We start from the raw sequence: 17,750 nt of genomic DNA on the forward strand, positions 1-17,750 counted from the left end.
CGTTTCCATTCTGAGGGATGGGGCCAAAATTGGAAATCCCAGAGAGGAATTCTCAGGGTATAGAGTTCATTGGACAGGCCTAGAATGTCTTCCTCAGCGTAAAAGAATAAAACTACCTGGTGGCTTGTGTCTAGTGCTGGGTGTGGATGTGGGACAGATGCTTGGTTGCCAAACATCCTTCCTGCACTCTAGTCTCCCTGTATATTCAAGAAGAAGTCTTGCCTCTAAACTCTCGTCGGCTGTCCAGCTGTACTACATTCTCCACTCCTCCCTGTTTTCCTTTGTTTTTTTTAATCTAGCTTTCCGTCTTAGGTAGAGCCTTTGGATCTCAGGAGATTAGTAGCCTGATCTTGTACTGTGCTGCTGGGATTGGCCTCAGGCAGTGTGCTGGGACAGCTCCTGCTGTTTGTACATCTTTAGGCAATGCAGAAATTCTGAACAGAGAGTTTAGTGAGGGGAGAAACGTCTCTGAAGGATCACAAAATGAGGACGTCACAGAAACGTCAAAAGAGATGGGGTAGTACTGGCTAGATTATACAGAGCTGTGTGGTTTCACCAGACGTGCTCACATAGAATGTTGCTTCAGGTCTGATTTGCCTGCACTGCAATCATGAGGTACAGCTTTGCCTGGATTGTACCACTTAAACTGCACGTAGGGAGGAATCTTATGCATCAGTTGAAAGGGGAAAACCTGCCAGCCCATAGGAAGTTGTGCATCAGCAGGGGGATGGCTGTTGCACCATATGGTTGCTCTGCATATTGATCATCAAGTTGCAAGCCTCTTTTACTATAAGGGCTTAAGTTGCAAAGTCATATGTCTTACCAAGTTTTAGATTTCTTTCTGTTTCTTTCCATTCCTGTTTGTAGTTTGGCTATGAGTCTCTCGGCACAAGACATCTTACATGAGTAGGATCAAGTGAAAGATCTTACACTTGTTCTCCCATTTTGGATACACTGCGCTGCTAGGGAGGCAGAGTATACTTAGAATATAAGACCACGCAGAAAATAAGTCACTTGAGCATCCCCGTGTAAGATGTCTTGTGCAGAGAGACTCTGCCTGCAGGTTTGGTGTTCTGGGGATCTAAAGTCAAACGGGAAGGAGAGTTGACGTGTAGTAGTAACATGATTTTGGTGATTTCACCAACAGAAAAATTAATCAATGCGTTAAACTAAATATGCGGCACATGAACAGCCCTGGGGCACATTGTATTTTTCTCAGGCACTATTCAAGAAGAATCCCAAGAATGCTGGTTTGTAGTTCTGAAGGTTGCCAAGATAAGCTTACAGACATCGTTATTTCTCATGGAAGCTTAGAGTACCAGTAAAAAGACATCTAAATAAAGGTTTGTCCAGTAAAATAATGAAAAGGGCCCAAAACCATCTAATCCAAACCTCCACTCAGAGGCAGGATCCTCTGCCAGTCCTCTCATAAAACAGTTTCATGTAATATACTAAAGCTCACTTTGGATAATGAGTAATGATACGGTTATTTTATCTTTGAATAAGATTTCATTAGGCATCCTCGAGCATCCATGACATTCACAGTTGAGATGATGACATTGAAAATGTGCTGAGTGCACTCAACAGTAGTCTGAGTGGAGAGGTTTGTCTGTGCTTACAGTTAAGCCGTGTCATGTTGTGTGTCCCTTCTGCCCAACTTACGCCAATCTGTGAAAAGTTAGTGGTTTCTAAATTATGTACAGCCTTCTGCTTTGTGTCCTTTCCCCATGCATGCATTGTTCGGATAGCAAGACCCATTTTGTTTTCTGTAACTTGCACATCATCATCACCTCTTAACCCAAGTTCATACACTGGGTGTGGACCTGTGTTGGCATGCGTGGGTCTACACATGCTTGAGAATTTTGTGCATAGTCTGTAATCTTCCAAATGGTAAGCCAATGCTGGTTTAAGTCCCTGGCCCTTTTTTCCTGATTATAGTAAGTATAGGAGATATCTCTGGAATATTTTAAATCCCTGGAACATGTGGTCTGAAGAGACTGGGGAGATTCTAAGGGCATGCCCATAGGGTGGCTGTTTTGGTGGTCAGATGTGGTGCATGCAGTACACCTCATCCTTACTGCCCATATGGGCTGATGCTTCAAACCTTCATGGTCCCAGATTCCTTGTCCATCTGCATGATGATATGGATGACTGAGGGAATCTCTGCCACTTGAGGCTTCAGAAATAAAGACTGGACTCCATACAAATGCAAGCAAAGTGACTTGCTACATTTATTAATATAGGAAGACATGTTAAGCTGCTGACCCTTAGCAAGAGACACGAACATTTATGTGGCTCTTTTGAAGAGATGCTGAGAACACCGGTGGATATTTTTCAATTCAAAGGGTTGGATCCAGCTACATGTTCTGCTAGTGATAAAGGAAGATGGGATTTCCTTTGACCACTAGGAAAGGGTTTGCTGGGGATCAGGGGACCTGCACGTACAAAAGAGATGTGGGACAGTAAGGAGAGGAAGTGGAAGTGAAAATAAGTGGAGAAGCTTACTTGATCCAACCCCAAATGTGCTGCCATCTGTCAGAAACAGATTTCTGCACATTATATGGAATGTATTTTTAAAATTCCTGATGTTTGTTTGCCTTTAAGGAGACCTTAATGGGATTCTTTTCATACCTTATACTGTGACATACTGTTTGCCATTGGGAAGTGTACTTGATGGAATCACAGCAATTCATGCTCTTTAATAAGCACAATATGTGTGAGATAAATGTGTGCAATCACGACTTTGAGTCTACTTGGTTGCTCACACTCAAGACAACTTAGACGTAGGTGTGCACCTAAAAGGAAATGAATGTGTAAATAACTTAAAGTCCAGCCTTAGTTTTCTAAGCAATGAACAAAACTATAAAAGTCACAGTTACATGCATGCTATGTTTTGCTCACTGTTGTGGGACAATCTTTTTTTTCCCCATTGATACAAGTTAAATGCTTACACTTCCTACTGTTATGTGATACACTGAATATACTCAGCATCATTTTCATCCCTCTCATTTTTCTGTACACTGAAAGTTGGTGCAGTGTGACTGGAGTGTGCAAGCCAAGTTGCAAGAAAAGGGAGATGGAGTAACTGGCAGTTCATTTTCAAACCCATGTGCTTAAGTTTCTTTGTCTTCCGTTCTTTAAAAAAAAATTGTGACAGCTTCTTGGTCTTGCTTAAAAGGGAGCTAACAAGAAAGGTACATTCTGATATTTGCTCATTCTTGCATGCCAAACTAGAACAGGTTGGGCAGGTTGTGTGTGTGTGTGTGTGTGTGTTAGGGGGGAGTGCTTGCCTTACCCTCCTGTTAAGGTCGAACTGCAGCGGCACAGTCCGGAGGAGAAGAATATGCAAAGTAGGGTTCCTTTCCTCCCCCCATTGTCTTGTCATTTCTTGTACTTCCTTGTGAAGGGTAACTGAGTGTTACAGAGTAAATTATTTAACTGTAGATCATATTGATGAACAGTTCAAACAATGGCACACAAGATCTCCCATGCACACTCGTTTTTTTCCTGTTATTAACATCAGTGTGCACAGTTTATGCCAAATGCGATACATCTGGAATTTTTAAATTGTCCCTTAGAAGTTTAGATAACTAGTTGGCAGGAAATCCCATGGGGTAAGAGAAAGTGGGTTTGTGTGCAGGACTTTGAAAACAGGCAGTGCTTGCAAAAGGCTCCAAAGTAGAAAGAAGTTTCAGGTAGCTACATTAATCCAAAGGAATGTAATATTGTTTATTAGGACCATCCCAAAGTATTAATACCATGGCCCTGAAAGATGAATTTTTCTCTCTCCCCACCCCCACCCCTCCATTTCCCCCCCTAACATCCAGCCAGATGAGATGTTCTGGAGCTCTTGGTGGCATGCACACATCTTAGCATCATTTTGGTTGGTCCTAATACAAAGCAAAAAGTGACTTCTGTTTTATGCATTTTAAATCCTATCTTTGCCACTATGAGGTATCAGAACCAGATTTTAAGAACAATTCTCATTTTGTTTATCCATTAAAGCATGCCACCATTTGATAGATAAAGAATGAAATTTTGTGGCTGTGGGACAGAAATATTTCGGAGAGCTAGCCATGTTAGTCTACTGTAGCAAAACAGAAGTCCAGTGGCACTTTAAAAAATAATGGACTTTAATTCCAGAATGAGCTTCTGTCAGTTCTGACTAATGGAAGCTCATGTAGGAATAAATTTTGTTAGTCTTTAAGGTGCCGCTGGACTTCTGTTTTGTTTTAGACAGAAATACTACTTTGCCTTTCTTAAGTCATTTTCCCCCTGTTTGAATGTTAGCCACTTAAAATCATGGAATGTGAGAACTCAGGCTCACATCAACAACTCAGTACTGGCCTCTGAAAGGAACAGGCTTCCTTCCACTAAGGGCCAAGCCAGGTCTAGAAGGTGGTAGATTCCACTAATCCTGTAGCTAAGGAAGTAATATGAATCTACCCCAAGAGCTTTAACAAGCAGCAGTAGTCAAGGCTGCTGTGCTCAACCATTTATTCCTGGTCGTCTTTTTAACATAAGTTAACTGGTGATGGGATTGTTGAACCAAGTGACCTGTTTCTCTCAGGAGGCTTGCATAGCTCCGGTATTCCCTTAGTTTTCTTCTTCCGTTTTGGCTTCAAATCTTTGCCTAGCTTGGGTCTGTGTCTTGGTTTTCTTTTTAGAGTTACATTTATTAGTATTTTTATTTATTAGTTCGATTTTTAGCCCTCTCTCCCTGTGAACGGGCTCAGGGCGGGGCAAATCTGTGTAGGAGATAACCCTCACTTATTTTTCAAAAGCTGATTTGCCTGAGACTAGAGTGCAAATCTAGGCCGATCTATCGGTTTGAGGATGAGGAAGCATATTTTCAAGAAATGAACTAATCCTATCTTAATCTTTGCCGGTGCCATCAGACCACCAGACCCAGAGCTGGTTCTCTGGCAGAGTCATCCAGGAGGCTGTTGGGAGGCCCACAGTGAGGAAGATGCTGATATACTGTAGGGCGGTTAGTTTGCTGCCAGGTCTCAGAAACATGAGACACACACCTTTGGTGGCAATGGTGTACTTTGCTTGGGGTGACAGAATGCCTGGTCTGTGGGGCCCTTGGGAATCCACTGTTTATCAACTCCACTTCTGTAGTATGGGGGAAAATAAAATTGCATAATTACATGATAATGTAAAGGAAGTGCTGTCTGTGAACACTCAGAAGAGCTCTCTACAAGTGCTGCATTATTCCTATAGGGTTTGTTCTTCTGGAGGCTTAAGGTCCAGAATATAGTTGAAGATGGGTTTCTGGTATCGTGGGAATGAAGCTTTTTTTGTGGTGGTGCCGCATTGATTGAAGGATTTTTCCGATGTATGATCCTCATCTGTCTGCTCTTGCCTGGAGGCCCTGGAGGGAGAAGGTTATGAGGGTGTAGGGTGTGGTAAAGTGAAGTGAAGATGCTGAAAATACCACCGTTTCTACAAGGATGAATCATGAAATATTAACTTGGCTTTACTACAGAAATTTGGTTCCTTTCCCGCCCCCACACCCATAGCACCTTTTCTTCCTTCCAGAGATTTGCTATATAATGTTGTGCAAGATGCATTTTGTTTTGCTCAGCACTTTCTATATTACATTTGGAGAGAGATGAAATCACCCCATATTCAGTTCCTTTCCCATATTCTGAAATGAAATCTACATTCTGGTTTCAAATGCTCCAAGCAATGAGGTTTCCGTTGTTTTTAATCAGGTGGTATCTTTTCATTCTTAGAAAAGCATTTATATTAAAAAAAAATACTCTGCATTAAATACCCTGCCTCAAAATTTACCAAATTCACATTGTAACTAGGAAGGTTTATTGTATTCAGCCATAGGCCATTACAAGTCACAAACAACAAACAAAACAGAAACACAAGCTTGAATAAAATTGATGTGACATGGTTAAAGCATTAACATTTAAAACTAGCTGCATAGTCAAAGCATTAACATTTAAAACTAGACACAACCATTAAACCATTTCCGGTTGTCAAATTCATATAGGACAATAAAAGTATACACAGTTAAAACAGTAAAAACAATAAAAATCCCCAATGTACAATGTTAATGTTATCCCTTAAGCACAGCATTAGCCCGTATTTTTTTTGCAGCCAGGGCATATAAAGCCATTTTGTGGGATATGTTAGCATCAGAGTCGGCTAATAAAACTGCAATCTTCTCAGGATCTGAGTGGGTACAAAGGTTGGACAACATCTCAGAAAGAAATTTAGTCCTAGGTTGGGCATACAATGGACAGTTAAGAATATAATGAGGTAAGTCCTCAATTGTGGATGTTCCACAGGGACAGAAGTGCTGGTCCTTAGGTATTTTACTGTAGCGGCCTGCTAAAACTGCGGTTGGCATTGTTTCGAAGCGTAGGGATGTGAAGGCTGCTCTAAGATTATAGTTTGCAATACTAACTAGGTAAGATGCTCTAGAATGATTGCACTTGAAGAGTTTAAACCAAGAGGCTGACTGACAGTTCAAGACTGCCTATCAGGGCTTTACCCTTATAGACCCAGTCTCAAAGATGTAAGTTATTTGTTGAGGGGTTAAGAAGATCATCAGGGATGGAATATCTGTTTAATATATTATGAAAAAAACAGTGGTGCATCGGGTCCTTAGATAGCATTTGATTAAATGACAGATATCTGCGTGTATCAGGTCTGGCTGCTTTGTTTTTTTTCCAGAATTTTAATACCACGAGGTGCACCTGCGCCCTCAGAGAGGGCAGACCTGTTTCTGCTCTCATTAGGGTGACTGGTGCTCCCTTGGGAAGAGCCAGAATTCAACGTAGAAACTGATTTTGGATTGTTTCAAGACTGGTAATAATATCCTCTTTCCATCCCCACACCTCGGCACCATATAAAAGGTGGGGAATAACCTTACTCTTAAATAATTTTAGAGCAGGGTCTATAAGTACTCCACCCTTGGTAAAAAACAAACAAACCCAAAATAGATCCAACAATCCTTGTTGCAATTTACCAAATTAGATTAAGCTTCTCTGAAGAATTTCTTCACCTAAAAATTACTCTCCCCTTGTCTTTCGCATGATCTCCTACTTAGCAGCAGTGTTTCACCTACATTTCTACCAAGTTTTGACAAGATACGCTAAAAATTTGCTTACGGTTTACTCTTTTTCAGTTTACATTCAACATGTATGTAATAGTACATATTTGTAAGTAATGCTAAGTTTGTGATCCATAACAATGAGTACCACTTAGCACCAACTTTATTATCCTGGCTCACTTGTGGATGAGTCCTATTTCTGTGGCATTTCTGGTCCCTGGTGGCCCATGGCTTAGACACCAGTACAGCTGCCCCTAAAAAACTAGAGAAGTTGTCCATCTTTGTTTGAGATTCTTTGTATTTATGACTACTTAAGCATACTTTGTGCTTCCACTCTAGCAGCGATGCACAAGTTTCCCTTGATTTCTAAAAAGCACCACAGATAACCATCTCTTCAATAGCAATAGCAAAGCTATCGCTACTCCCACTCCCAGTACATGTGATGGATGTTGTCCTGTTCCCTTTGAACAAGAGCATCAAGATTTATCTTATTAGAACTGGCATGCAGTTTGGGGCCCACTCATAATTTGGAAAGGCTGAACCGATCTCTCTGGCTCCTAAAGTGTTTAGCAAAGGCAGCCCATGCATTCCCAAACTTCTCCCTTCCTTTTGTCCCAATCCCTGGAAATTCTGGGTTTGTTTAAAGTCAGAGTTCAGGTTCTTGAGCATCTCTGGTTGTTTCCAGATCCCCACCACTCATGGCTTGCTATGCGTCCTTCATCGTGGAGCTCAAGGCAGTGTATAGAGAGTTCCCAGGTCTTCTCCCATCCAGGCGCTGCCCAGACCTAGAGCTCTTTTATTTCTGACAGGTTATGGTATCCTACCCTTTCAGACCTGACTAGTGGGTCACAAAGGGAAGGAAGAGATGTCCAGACTGTGTAGTGAATTCCACAAGTAAATCTTGATCAAAGACAAAATTTACAAGAGTTAAATCTTTGATAAAGCATTCATATTTGTCTGAATATGCACATTGCATATTTGCAAAATGCAAAATGCACATGGACTTAAAAGTAACAAAACTGATTTACGTTAAATGGAGATCAGAATTGGCATGATTTGCTCTTCCAAGTGTTTTCCCCTCTTATTAAAAATAAGAAGAGTGAGAGAGATTTGAAATGGTAACAGAGTTAAAATAATCTGTCCATGTTTGGGTTACGTTCGGGTTAGATTGTTGTAATGTGGGCTGCCTTTGAAAAATTTTTGGAGACTTCAGCTGGTCCAAAATTGGGCGGCCAGGTTACTGTCAGGGATCACATACGGGCACTGTATCACTCCAGTGCTGAAAGATCTGGACGGGCTGCCCGTGAGTTTCCAGGCATAATTCAAAGTTCTGGTTATTACCTTTAAGGCCGTAAATGGCTCAGGACCAGGTTTTTGGGAGGGCTGCCTTGTCTGCTAGCTAAGATTTTCCTTGTAAGCACTGTGTCTGAGTCCCCCACTAGGGAGGCTTCCAGGTGGGGGTGTGGCGTTCTTTCCAAATTACAACTGATCTCCAGACTACAGAGATCACTTCCCCAGGAGAAAATGGTAACTTCAGAGGGCAGACTCCATGGCATCACATGATTCCTGCTGAGCTCTTCCCCTCCCCAAACTCCACCCTCCCCAGGCTCTGAACCTCAGGATTTCCCAAGCCACAGCTGGAAGTCCTAGCCTGGCCCTTCAGAAGCTATCAGAGACGGGGCTTTTTCAGTGGTAGCTCCTCACCTGTGGAAAGCCCTGCCTTTGAGGCTCTCCTGGGACTTCCACTACTCCCCTTCAGGTGCAGGCCAAAATGTTTCTTTTTATCCTGTTTTTTTAATTAAGGGGTTGATTTTAATGCCGTTTGTATGGTCTTCTTTTTAGTCTGAAAATGGTTTATAAAATTTTATTTTAAACTGCCTAATGTTAGGCTTTACTCTCTGGCTGGGTTTTTAGTGCCATCTTTTAATTAATGCGAATGGTGTGTAGTGTTTTTATTATTTTGCAAGCCAGCGTGGCTAGGTTCCCTGGGGAGGGGGCAGAAAAAAAATGATCCAAATAAGTAACTTAACCTGTACATTCTTAAACTTCCTCCTAAATGTCATAATGCAAGGCACAGAGAATACTGTTTATTCATGTTAGTTGCTGCAGGTAAGATACTAAACCATTAAGATCTGTGTGGGTCAACTTTTTGGCATGTTTGTTGCCATTTCTCTGTTGGTTTCTTCACATGTGGCTCAATGTGTGGTTGCTATGGCAGTGATGGGGGAAGTGTGGCTTTGTTTGCTGGGAATCTCCCTTAGACCAAGGGTCCCCTGGAAAACACCCAGGTAAATGGCTGCCAACACGCAGATAGCTCCAGAGAACATCTAGACTGACCCGCTGAGAAGGGGCCTTCCAGCAGTACTAGAACAATAACAAAGTAATGGTGGAAGCCTGAAAAATACCTTATAGACAACTGCGTAGCACATAGAGAAGAGACTCAAGAGAACCAGCCGAGAGAAATACAATGTACTAAGGAAGCCAAAGAAGTCTTCATAAAAAATATTTTATTATAGGGAAAAAAGGGCACAATGGGATAGGGAGAAAAGGGGACAAAGTACAGATCAGAGAAGAGCACAATATCACACAACACACAGTCTCGCAAGTAAAAGCAGTAAAGTTGGTCTAACCTAGATTGTAGCAGGTTCCTCTGAGCATGTACAGAGCTCCTTGCAGTACCAAGATAGTGGTACTTGCCACGCATTTGCAGAGAGGGAAGAAAGAGTCACAACACTTAAAACTGTCCTTTATTCCCATGTCAATACTGCAGAGTGGCAGAACAGAAAAACAGCCCTTTCTTTTGTTCTAGTATATCTGGTATTGCTAGTCAATTAATCTTTCGCCCTGCCCTTACTAGAGAGGAGAGAAACCTGCTGACACTGTTGAAAGAATAAGCCAGTTCACTATGCTAGACCATCCCTCCCTCATTCCTTATTACAGAGAACTTGTGTTTATTTTAAAATAATATCCAATAAGAATGTGCTGGTAGCTGCCCTTGTATCCGAGCATAAAAATCGAGGTATTTCCCTTGGATGTTACAGCTCAACTATTAATGGTTTTCTCTAGAGTAATTGGATACTGCTTTGGTTGTAGAGTCAGGATCCACCTGTGGATGGCAGGCATATTGTGGGTGAGCCATCTGCATATAAGTTGATGGCTCTAGGGAACTGGGCCTGGCAAGAGGCTAAGGTATGTCAAAGAAGTTAGATCAACCACCCTTTGAGTTGTGCGCCCCCAGGCAGCTACCCAGTATTGCTGTATAGTTGAATCTGACCCAGGTGGATCGAAATGGAAGAGGTGTGTTGTTAAGTAGCTGCATACTGAAATAAGGGCCCTTTTGCATTGTCTTTTGTGGTAGCAGGAAATGCATATCCCGCCGGGGGCTATTCTTTTTTGCACATCACAGCAACCTGGGACAACACAAAGGGAAGCGCATGTTGAGATGTGAGCTGCAACTTAAGCGTCTTTATGTTGCCTAACCTTCTGAAATGTGGGCTGGCAAATGCGTTCTGAGATTTCAGAGGACAAGGTGATTAAGGGGGTGTATTCTTGGAGGAGGGATAGGAAAAGGATATCGCCTAAACGGAACGCAGAATCTTATTTAATACTCATTTCTGTTGTCAGTTATGCACCTGTTACATATTATGTGCTTTTGATATTTTAGATTAGTTCCTCAAGGATTTATTACCAAGTAAATTAAAATAGACTTGTACAATTGGATTTTCCTCATGGTAATGCTGCATATTCTGGGCTTGGTTTGGATACTTTTTAAAATTCACTGCATGAAAGGGGCAGGAGAATTCTTAATATACATATTTTAAAAAATCATATGTTTACATGTAACTTCCGTTAAAACTTCATTTTGTAATTTAGAAACTGAATGGCCAGTTCTCTTATTTCTCTCCCCCTTTTCCACCTGCCTTTAGACACATGAAAATCCACGAGAAGGATCCAAATGGCACCATGAGCACGCCTCCCTCCCCACTGAAACGCAGACGGTCGTCCACCAAACGAAAACTCGGTCAAGAGCCTGAGACAGACAGGGAGGACCAGAGTCCCGCAAAAAAGGTTCGCTAGGAAGCATTTTGCAACATTCTCTTTCCTGCTCTGCCCTACCATCTTTCCCCCTTTTTTTGCTGGGGGACGGAGCAGTATTCAAGAATATCGTATTACAATATATCAAGCATACGTTTGTGACATGCAAATAGGAGCGGAAAGATAAAGAAAAATGTGATAGGATTAGAGATGCTGGATTAAATTTCCAAAAGCCAGGCGTGCTGCAGGGTCGGTGTACGAGCGACATGCACACAGTGTTTTGGGAAGCAGGAGTTGCTTGTCTAACTTAGAACATAGACTAAGCAGTTACTGGGCTGGATCCTGTGTAAAAATTCAGCTTATGGTAATTTTCACTGATATCTCACTCCTCCCCTGTTGCCCACTTCCAACTCCCCTTCATTCTGCTCCTTGGGAGGGGGGGGCATTGCACTGGGGGTTCGTTTTATGCTGCAGCATGAAGGGTGGTAAATAAGTTCTGGCAGCAGAGATTTAACGTGGGATCCAAGCCATCAGCTGGAACCAATACAAAGTTCCAAGCCTGGCATTTTGAGCCTCCTTTGCCTCATCAGACAAAACTCTCCCACAGCACCTGCACTAATTCCCATCTGTTTCCCAAATTAATATGTCCAGCACAGCATAGACCTGGCTGATCCAAGACACATTACGATACCTGCAAGTCTACGGTGGCTTGTGATAACCTTCCAGAAAGAGGCAGGCTTGTATAACAGAACAGCAGCTCTGAAGGGAGGGGGAAGAGAGCCTCTTCATTTTAATTTAATTTGTTAATAGAAAATTCTGCTGATAGGTAGAACAGCTTCATGGTCTTTCCTGCAATCCCTTGTGTTTAGTGACTGGATGTGAATTCTGCATAAATTACTATGCCCAACAGCTCTGTTTGTAAAGGCCTCATACAGCCTGTCCATTCCTAGGCTTGGATCCTAAGGTGCTGTTCGGTTGGCTCAGCAGCAGCTTCTCTGACAGAAAAAAGGGGGAGGGAGATTTCAATATTTCCCCCCACCTGCTACAGACACCCAGTTTGCTCCATACACTGTTCCTTCAGGTCTACTGACCTGCATGAGCACAAGTTTGTAAGGCTGCAGTGACTTAGGGGAGGATGGGAATGTTCCCTTAAACTGGTGTGATTCTGCTCATGTGACTGAGGGTCCAATCCATTATTTCATCTGGCAGGGAACACAAAATAAAGGGACGGGGGAAATGGAAAGGTAATTGCACCCAGTGACCCAAAGACCCTGCGGTCTGCACTTGGCAGTACGTACATTCCCTGTTTTCCGGTGAGATTTGTCTGCAAAAAATGAAGCCATGCGCAGTAAGCCCCACACAGAAACGCACACCAGCTAAATGTGCACCAGTTCTTATTGATCTGTTTTCTCTGGTGTGAGTCCCTTTCAGTAGCCTGTAGCAAAGTCATGGCTTTCTGTAATACTTACAGGACGACATTTCTGAGTATTGAACCCAATGCTTGTATGTCAGTCTGGCACCATCAGTTTCTGTTCTGTACCCCACAGGTTGTGGAAGAGCCACAAAGTGGCGAAGCTGAAAAGAAAGCTGAGGAAGAAGCGTATCGTTGTCCAGTGTGTTTCAAGGAATTTTCTTGCAAGTATGGGCTCGAAACCCACATGGAGGCACATCCGGATACTTCTCTGAGGTAAGAGAGAGCACTGGAGAAACGATTTGACAAAGCAGTGTTTCATGTAGAAAAATATTTGGTGTGGAGTTTCTGTTTAGCACATTTCATTGTCAACAGGTTAAATCGTATGGAACAGGTCATGCTGAGATTTGGAAGGTGTAATTGCAGTGTTTATAAAATATGATCCTTTGAGGTTTGAAATCCCCGTAAATGTGTTAAGTGAACACATGAAGCTGCTTTACAGTGAGTCAGACTATTGATCTATCAAGGTCAGCCTTGTCTGTTGACCAGCTATGGCTCTCCAGGGTCTTTGGTGCAGGTTTTTTCCCTGTACCTCCCTCCTGGCTTTTAGCTGGAGATGCTGGGCATTGAACCTGGGGCCTTCTGCATACAAAGCAGATGTTGTACCACAGAGCCCATGACCTCAAGTAAGCCACTGGCTCTTAGTTCAACCCCCATCTAAACTAAGGGGACAATGCTGCTTACAGAGTGTTGTAAAGATGCACTTACATTTGAATGCACTAAATTAGTCAATAAATGCTAATTAAGTGTAACTCTTGCTTTTCTTAAAACAAGTGGTATGGGATGCGTAACAAAAAATATTATTTGCAGGTGGAAGCCCTGGAAAATCTGAATTGTGTCTCTAGGGCCTCAAACCTTGAAGCAAGACCTCCCATGTCAATACAAAATAATTTGGGCAGAGCAGGAGGAGTCAAATGGGCTGAAAATACCAGAATAACTTCTGCTTCTAAAAGACAAAGTGCCAGGATGCCTGGGGCTCAGTAAAGGGTCCAGAAATGAGAAGGCTTGAGATCAAGGCCAGGTAGTAGTCAGTTCTCCAAAAGATCAGAAGTGAATCCACTGGCCAGAGATGGCAGGCATAGTCAAAATTAGGCAAGGCTGGGTTTCCAAAAAATCTGTAGGGAGAACAGGGGAGCTAATCTCAGTCTAGATTGGTCCTGTCTGGAGTGTGGCAGGTTATCTGCGCAGAAAGCAAAGACTGCCTTAGTATCGTGTGATGAGAGAGCCTGTCAGATAATCCCAGAAACTAGAATGGAGGCTACAGCCCAAGTGGTGATGTTGGGCTGCCCAGGCATTACCTTCCCTGATGCTGCCCAGGCATTAGCCCTGTGGTGCCAGCTGTAAAGTACTAGGGCCTGGCTAATCAAAGGCCTGGTTTGAATCCCACCTCGATGCCTCACACACAGTGGTTTAAAGGTGATCACTTCCATTTTATGAGTATGTTATTCTCCCCCTACCCTTTTTTAAGATGTATTTTCTGACCACATGGAGTGGGGAACAGGACAGTTTTAAAGCAATTCTGTTGCAAGCAAGGCGGATAAATAACTAAGGTTAGAGTTGGGCAGAAGGCTTAGACTAATCATGTTGAGAGGAAGGCAGGAACACTCCTGCAAAAGTAATATTTAATATCTCTGCTCCATGTGCGGCAGGAAGATGGTGTGCAGCTGTGCATGACTGTAACTGTACTCACCGTATCAAATAAATGATTGGTGTAGGGCTAGATAGGTAAATTTGGAAAGGGGCTGGAGTTCCAAAGGTTTGAGAGGGACGATGTAAGATGAAACTGAATGTGTTGTAAAGGAAAGGCATGCAGAGATAAAGAGGGAGAGATATTTTCAATATTTAGTGCAGACACTAAAATAATGTGATGTTAAAGTAATAGATTTTCCTCATTTTTCAGTATTTTTCCTTCTTGCAAGCAATAAACTGTCTCTCCTTTTTCAAATATGTTCTGAGATAATTCAGTGTAGATCATACAGAGGTTCTACATTTACATTAAATTCTGTATAGATTCCAAAATTAATATGGAATACTAAGTACTAAGAAGGAGAGTCAGTGTAGTGTAGTGGTTAGAGTGTTGGACTAGAATCTTAGGAGACCCAGGTTTGGATCCCCACTCTACCATGAAAGTTTACTGGCTGACCCTGGGCTGGGAGAATGAACCATAGATTGTAGATGTGTGTGTAGAGGAAGAAATCCCATTGTGAAATGCTCCCCTTATTGGAGATATTTGTCAGTTGATGTAGCAAAGTTGCACAGTCAGGAAAGCATGGAATCCTATGTGGTGAAACATTCGCCAAGCCAGTATATTGCAATTCAGAAAAGTTACTTTTATTGAAGCTGATTCACAGTCACTTTCATTTTTGTAGTAGCAGAAGAATAATATAAACCTAATCTAAATAACATTATTCCATATGAAAAGTGATCAGCTAAATTGGCTGCATGTGAGTTGGATTATGGGTATGTCTCTTGCAAAGTTGCACAGGAGAGCTTGCAGAAAGTGTCTTGCTGCTTGTAAAACCAGCAGGAGAGAGAGAACAAATGACAGAAAGAGGTGGAGGAGTCAAGAGGCTTCTAGCTCAAAGAGAGGTTTCATATATATACACAATCTGATTCTAGAGAAAAGGGCAAATATAGCACCCTCCAGTGTCCAGGCATGAGTAGCTTCTATCCCAACACCCCTGGACAAAGTTGCTATTTCATGCAGAAAAGTAGCATATCAAGGAGTGGACCAAGTTAAACCCCTGTTATGCTAATTCTTTTTCTTGTTGGATTTTTTAATCGGAGAGGGAATTGAAAACTGTGACACTTGTCACCTTCTCCACCTATGCTTTCTAAAGTGTTCCAGTTCATTTGTTGCCTTAGAATTCTGCCACTTCATTCTGCCACATACATAGGACATGCCAGAAATCTCTGACCTGTTGCTGGTTTCAACCATCTTTAAACTCTTCTGGAATGCCAGAAGGGTATCTTTGTTAGTCTGCTGCATCTGAAATAACCAAAGTTTTGTGAGACCTTAAAGACTCCACACATTTGGTGTGACATCTTTAATGAGAGCCAGATCCCACTTCATCAGATTACACTGAAGTGTGCTCTGCCGCATTGCAGAGCGTAGGTGAAAGCCATTTGCAGTCAAAAAATCAAATGATCCACTCCGAGCTGGTGTAACCTATGCGCAACTGTTTATGAACTGGCAAACTAAGAGGAATCTGAATGGATTACATTAAGTTGTAGGGAGAAAGATCTACTTTTATAGCGGGCCAACCATTCCAAGACTGTGTTGAACTCAAGTCTGATAGTATCAGTCCTGGATATGAATTTTAACTTAGGAGCTTCTTGCTGGGGTATCCCTTTCAAATTTTTCTACTCATACCATAAAGTTTGTTACTGAATATCCAGGTACACAGCAGTGCTCTTCCCATTAGTTTATGAGCCTTTCCTATTTAAATGTCCGATTTGTGTTCATTATAATCCTCATTAGAGTGTTTATTATAATATTCACCGCCTGTTCTCAAAGCAACAATTCATAATGGTAGTTGCTGTATAAAATCCCAAACTCTTAGTTTCTGCAGTAGATTATTTAGGTTTTGGAGAATTATTTTCCTGCATATTCCCTTTCCTACACTTGCAGTTAAGGAATTGTTCTGTAGAGAATGAGACTGGGCAAACAGCTGGTTGAGTTAGCCTGGGATCTGTCTGAGAGCGCCTCTAAATGGCAGCATTGGTCCCTAGCTTAGTATTCCATTGTCAAATTAGTAACTTAAACCCCAGGGCAGAGTTTAAAAACACTGGCACTACTTTGGAGAGCCAGCTGCCTTTTAAATGCAAAATCAGTCGGGTTTGAGCACCTCCTTTGTTTACTTACCAAAGAACAAACAAATGCTTAATCCATCGATTAGGTGAGAGAGACTCCCTTTTTTCTCTTTTGAGAAGCTGGCTCTGTCGTTTGATGTAGAACCTTTAAATTATGCATCTTTGTCTGATAATTAGGGCCAGGAGGTCTCCTCCTCTTTGGGTGGGTGGTGGTGGTGGGGAGATAATAGGTCCTTTGTTAAGTTGACAATGGGCTGTGCCAGTGGGGCTCTTACCATGGAATTAACTCTTCATGTTTAGCTTCTCATCCTATTGAACTCCTGGGAAGACACGCCCTAATTAGCTGCATTAGTTAGCTTAGAGTAAGGCTGATGTCTCCTCTGTGACCATTATCCTCTGGGGAGGTGGCGCAACGCTGTCCTTTTCATTCTGCCTTCCCTCCTGCTAGGATTATTTAAAGACAGCAGTCTTCTCTGCAGCCTGCCTCCCGACAGCAGGGCTCCTGCTATTTTGGTGCATTTATAGAGGAGTGATGATATAATTAGCGGAGCTGGGAAGTGCCACACAGCCAATAGGGAAAACAAGAAACCTCGCACACTGGATTTCTTCTCTTGCAACCTTCCCCCCCCCCCCCTGCATGTGGCTTCACTGCTGCTCCCATTGAGAACTATAAATGTTGCCTGCCTCAAAGCTCTCAATGGCATCAGGAGAAGCACAGTATGAGCCCCAGGAAAATAGAGGAATTCCAGGGTTTCCTGTAGAGAACAGTGTTGTTGCATTACATTTTAATATTGCCCTTCCTCCAAAGGAAGGTTCTCTTACTGCATTTCCTTTGTTGAAATACCGAATGCTAGGAGTTTTAGTGCCACGTATCGTTAAACAATGAAGCACTCAACAAATGTGCAGTGTGTTAGCGAAAAGGAGGAAGATACATTTTTGGAAGGAGATAACATGTCTTTGCTCAAACTTGCAGAACCTGCATTCAGAATATCTATTTTTTTCTTTATTAGCTTTAAATTTTTATGTAACTTCACCCTGTATTTCATGCATCTCATGGCTCTTGGAGCCTGCTGGTTTTTTTCCCCTTTCCACACCTCCAACATAAACTGTCTACACAGTAAGGATCCACTTATAGCATCTAAAAAAGTGGGCTTTAGTCTGCAGAAGTTTATTCTGGAATAAAATGCTATTATCTTTAAGGTGCCACATGATTCCTGTTTATTTTTGCTGCGACAGACTGATAGGGCTCGCCCCTCTGGAGTGATTGCGTTCCAGATGGTTAATTCCCTTTTTTTTCTGCAGCATTCTGCCATAGAGTGAATTTGCTTCCAGGTGATAGCAGGACTATGGCGAGTG

General features: G+C 42.3%; 1 protein-coding gene across 2 annotated transcripts in view; it reads left to right on the forward strand.

Moving 5' to 3' along the window:
- The window catches only part of RREB1 (ras responsive element binding protein 1), an 80,778-nt gene that overhangs the window by 15,791 nt on the left and 47,237 nt on the right, over nucleotides 1–17,750 (forward strand). For both annotated transcript variants that reach the window (XM_054984689.1, XM_054984690.1), the window contains exons 5-6: nucleotides 11,002–11,143; nucleotides 12,658–12,797. In XM_054984689.1, the coding sequence (XP_054840664.1) occupies nucleotides 11,002–11,143; nucleotides 12,658–12,797 (282 nt within the window). The remainder of the gene's footprint in view (nucleotides 1–11,001; nucleotides 11,144–12,657; nucleotides 12,798–17,750) is intronic.

The sequence above is a fragment of the Eublepharis macularius genome, chromosome 7, assembly GCF_028583425.1.
Source record: "Eublepharis macularius isolate TG4126 chromosome 7, MPM_Emac_v1.0, whole genome shotgun sequence".
NCBI lineage: Eukaryota > Metazoa > Chordata > Lepidosauria > Squamata > Eublepharidae > Eublepharis > Eublepharis macularius.